The 4,994-nt window shown below is 37.4% G+C and overlaps 1 protein-coding gene across 1 annotated transcript; it reads left to right on the top strand.

The window, feature by feature from the left end:
• The first annotated feature begins 2,421 nt into the window (after positions 1-2,421).
• Positions 2,422-4,615, top strand: LOC148581296 (uncharacterized). The gene is made up of 2 exons (XM_088489451.1): positions 2,422-3,932; positions 4,024-4,615. The coding sequence occupies exons 1-2, from the start codon at positions 2,422-2,424 to the stop codon at positions 4,613-4,615; spliced, it is 2,103 nt and encodes a 700-aa protein (XP_088345577.1).
• The last annotated feature ends 379 nt before the right edge of the window (positions 4,616-4,994 follow it).

Raw genomic sequence — 4,994 nt, 5'->3', positions numbered from 1 at the left:
TAAAAAAATTTATTTATTTATCTATAATTTTAAATTAGAGTGTTTAATTACAAATAATTTATAATTTAAAAAATAAAATAATATTTTTAAAATTAATTATATTGATTAAATTTAGTTTTAAAATTAGAACTCTACTCAAACCCTAAATTCCAAATTCTAAATCCTAATTCACTAATCCTAACCTAACCGCCTCACCACCTCTCCGCCACTCACCTCTCTAACCCCACCCCTCACCCGGTACACACAAACACACCCACGAATACGCAGAGATGGATTAAGAGAGGAAAAGAAAAGGGAAACAGAATCAGGGAAGGAGAGAAGGGAAGGAGTGCCAAGGGAGTGAAGGATAAGAGAAGAGGAAGGAGTCGCGTCCTGTGCCTCGTCACGCCGTCGCGTCACCGCCGAGCTACGTCGTTCTGCCACTGCCTTCTTCATGCGCCATCGTCGAAGTCACTGGAGGGAGAGAAAGAGAGCTCACGATGCAGAAGGAGAGGAGAAGCCACCGTCGCGCGTTGATTCTGGTTTCGCCGCGCCATCTCGCCGTTGGGATCACAACCATCGTCGCCGTCGAAGCTGCGCGTGCATCCCTGGTTGCGCCGGCACCGAAGCTTGCTTCACCAACATCGACGCTGATCTGACCAGAAGAGAAGAGGGAGAATGACACGAGGAGAGAGAGACAGAAAGCATGCAGAGAGAGAGAAGGCGTCGCGGGGTGGTTTCCGCGGCCGTTTCTGCCGCCGCTGCTCTCGCCGCCATCACTGTCGGTGGAGCTCGCCACCGTTGGCGGTGAACCGGTGTCGTATCCTTGCTGCCCAGTGCCACTACTGCTCTGTTCCCACATTTTTTTCTTTGTTAAAGTAAGTACCTTTGTTTAGAAACCCTTACCGCTTACGAATATGTGTTCTGTTATAAGATCTGAGTTTTACACGATGTTAATATCTCAGGGATTGGGTTTCGGTTCTTGCATGCTATGTTTGATAAACTGTTGCTATTGCAAGGATGGTCCGAGTCTATGAAGCACGGACACTTTGTTTAATTGCCGTGTCGGTGTGTCGGACATATTTCGGACACGACGCACGGAGACACTCATCCGACACGTGTGTCTCCCGTGTCCAAACGTGTCCTGTCCAAAAAAACAAAAAAACAAGCCGGACACGGCCGGACATGGCCCAATGCCATTTTGGAACATCAATTTCACTTTCAGTCTTTCACCCTTCACTTTAACAAAAAGTTAAAAACCTAACCTTTCACCTCCACCCCTAAACCCGTCTCTGGCTCTGTGGCTCCAACCCACTCACCCTCTCCTCACCGCCAGTCTACCACCACCTCCAGCCATCGTCGCCACCTCCGGTCGTCACCATCGTGGATGTTCATTATCTCTCTCCACACCCACTCACTCTTAATCTCAGCATCTTCTCTTCACTGCCGTCACTTCTTCTGCGGTGCTTGTCATCGCCGTTCGCTGCCGTTCACTCCCCGGTTCGCCACCTCTTCATTGCCGTGTTCGCCACCTCCCCGGTCGCCACTTCTAACGTGACCGTTGCCCTGCTCTCGTGCTCTTCTGCATCCTCCATTTCAAGTAAGGGAGAATATTTATTTTTCCATCAATCAATTTTCTGGTTCTGTATTTCTATTTTTCTCTGACCTCTGTGCTTCTCTTTGGTTCTGATTTGTTTTGTCATTTTTGTGCTTCCATTTGATTTTGGATTTCTATTTTGTTATGTGCATCTCCTTGGTTTGGTTTTGTTTTGTGCTTCTGGAATTAGATATTGTTAGATACTTCTTTCATAATTTTTTACTTCTGCTATGAGAAGATTAGAAATTAGAAAGTAATAGAAAGACACAGAACTGATAGAAAAAAGACAAGAGGAAAAAAAACTGGATTGATTGTTAATTTATTTTTTAGCATACATAATATGGCAGTATTCAGCACTTATGTATATGAAGTGGAATATGCAGTGACTTGTAAGATTCCTAGAAATCAATTTATTTTGAGTTTTAGTGTAAATGTCTAGACTCTAGATAGCAATTTGTCTGTACTATAATTTGTTCTATATGCATTTATGTATATGCCGTTATTATATATATCATGGTTCTAATGCTAATCCTGATTCATAGCTTTAGGTTATGTTTCTCTTCTTAGTAATCATGTTCATATTGAAGGATTATTTGTTAAGGTTTTGTTGTGGTCATTGGTAATTCGCACCTTTTATAATATGTTTTTATTTGTTTCTTTTGTAGTAAACATTAAACAATAATAGCTGGGAATGAACTCAGCTTACTTACACAAATGTTTAGTATTATATAATAATTTTCTTTGGTTTTGTTTTCTCTTAATGCTTTTTTTGGTTCTGTTTTGCTCAAGAAATTGAATTATAAAAAAATAATTTTATTTCTTAAATTATTGTAGGATTGTGAGAGATGAGTTCAGAGAGTGTTCAAAATAATTTTGAAGAAAGTGTTGATAAGCCTTTATGGAAATTTGTAACAAAGAAAGATAAAATTGAAGGGGGCGGAAATCTTGAATTTCAATGTAAATTTTGCAAAGTTTTATTCAGTGGTTCTTATACTAGAGTAAGAGCACATTTATTGAAGATTTCAGGAAAAGGAATTAGATTTTGTGCAAAAGTTACATCAACAAAGCTTGAAGAACTTAAGAAACTTGATAGTGAAAGTACATTGTTGCATGAAAGTAAAAAGGCTAAGTCAATTCCTCTTCCACCCTTATCTAATGCAAGTGAAATTGATTCAAGAAAAAGAAGAGCTACTGGACCTTTAGAGAAAGCTTTTAATGTGAATGCAAGGGAGACTCTAGATTTACATATTGCTAGAATATTTTTTTCATCTGGATTACCTTTTCATCTAGCAAAAAATCCGTATTTTGTCAAAGCTTTTTCTTATGCTGCCAATAATTATATTGATGGTTATATTCCTCCTGGATATAATAAATTGAGGACAACTTTGCTTGAGAAAGAGAAGCAACATGTGGAGAGAATGTTAGAACCTACTAAGAATTCATGGAGTGGAAAGGGAGTGAGCATTGTAAGTGATGGATGGAGTGATCCCCAAAGGAGGCCTCTTCTTAATTTTATGGCTGTAACTGAAAGTGGGCCTATGTTTTTGAAAGCAGTAGATTGTTCAGATGAGATCAAAGACAAGGATTATGTTGCAAAGCAAATAAGAGATGTCATAAGAGAAGTCGGTCTCTCAAATGTAGTGCAGATTGTGACTGATAATGCGCCAGTTTGTAAAGCGGCTGGTTTATTGATTGAAGCTGAATTTCCATCTGTTTTTTGGACTCCTTGTGTTGTTCATACTCTCAACCTTGCTTTAAAGGACATTTGTGCAGCTAAGAATACAGAGAAGAATAATTTTGTTTATCAAGAATGCTCATGGATTACTCAAATTGCTGACGATGTTTCTTTTATAAAAAATTTTATTGTTAATCATCATATGAGGTTATCTATTTTCAATGAATTTAATACATTGAAGTTGCTTAATGTTGCTCCTACTCGATTTGCTTCTACTATTGTGATGCTCAAAAGATTTAGGTTGTTAAAGCAAGGCCTCAAAGAGATGGTTATAAGTGAGAAGTGGTCTTCATATAAGGAAGATAATATTGGCAGAGCTGAAGTTGTTACAGAAAAGATTTTGAGTGAAAATTGGTGGCAAAAAATTGATTATATTCTTGCTTTCACAAATCCTATTTATGATGTTTTAAGAAGTACAGACACAGATGCACCTACTCTTCATTTGGTCCATGATATGTGGGATTCAATGATCAAGAAAGTAAAAAGTGCTATATATCTCTATGAAAGAAAAGATGAACAAGAGTCATCGTCCTTCTACGATGTTGTGCACTCAATATTAGTTCAAAGATGGACAAAAAATATCACACCTATTCATTGTTTAGCACATTCATTGAATCCAAGGTAACTTTTTACATTTATTATTTATAACTTTAATTTATAAGTGAAGATAATTGAATCATTATTAATTTATGCTTAAACACTAATTATATAGGTATTATAGCCACCAATGGTTGAGAGAAGATCTTACACGAGTTTCTCCTCATCAAGATATTGAGATCACTAATGAGAGAGTTAAATGCTTGAAGAGGTATTTTCCTAATGAAGAAGAAAGGAGAAAGGTAAACATTGAATTTGCAAACTTTTCTGATGGTACAGGTGTCTTTGATGATTATGACTCTTTGAATGATAGAGGCATAGTTGATGCAAAGTCTTGGTGGCTAATTCATGGTAGTAAAGCAAAATTTCTTCAACCAATTGCTCTTAGGCTACTAGGGCAACCATCTTCATCTTCTTGTTGTGAAAGGAATTGGAGCACATATTCTTTTATCCATTCCCTGAAAAGAAACAAGTTAAAGCCTAAACGTCCAGAAAATTTAGTATTTGTCCACACTAATCTTCGTCTTCTTTCAAGAAAAACTCCACAATATAATAAAAGAGAAACTATGATGTGGGATATTGCTGGAGATGCTTTTTCACCAATTGATGAAGAAAATGGTGTTCTTGAAGTTGCTCACCTTTCTCTTGATGAACCGGAGTTGGAAAGAGTGACTTTTTCTAATGATGAAGATATCAACCATATATGATGGAGAAAGAATGACTTTAGATAACTTTTTTTTTGTGTACATGTGATGTACAAAATTCTTACTATCTTTATTAAGACATAGGAATTTAGAATTTTATCTTTTGAATACCTATACACTTTAGGAAAAATACATATCATATGGTTGTTTTTGAAAATATCTCTATTAAGACATATCTCTATTTAAATATATTATATTATTAATATATGTGTGTCTCTGTGTCCGACAACTTTTTAAAATTCGCGTGTCGCCGTGTCGCGTGTCGTGTCGTGTCCCGTGTCCGTGTCCGTGTCTGTGCTTCATAGGTCCGAGTTGACACTGCTGCTGTGAAATAAGGGTTTTAAAAGGAATTTTATCATGTGGTTATGTTGCGGTCGAGGTA

This window comes from Arachis ipaensis, chromosome B10, assembly GCF_059453495.1.
Source record: "Arachis ipaensis isolate K30076 ecotype BB chromosome B10, ASM5945349v1, whole genome shotgun sequence".
NCBI lineage: Eukaryota > Viridiplantae > Streptophyta > Magnoliopsida > Fabales > Fabaceae > Arachis > Arachis ipaensis.
The sequence above is the reverse complement of the archived record's forward strand: the minus strand, read 5'-3'. Positions and strand labels throughout refer to the sequence as shown.

Bases quoted from the DNA above. Each gene is read 5' to 3' on its own strand.
- LOC148581296 (XM_088489451.1), top strand. From the start codon at position 2,422: ATGAGTTCAGAGAGTGTTCAAAATAATTTTGAAGAAAGTGTTGATAAG. The intron at 3,933-4,023 runs GTAACTTTTTAC...CTAATTATATAG, and splicing joins GCACATTCATTGAATCCAAG to GTATTATAGCCACCAATGGT.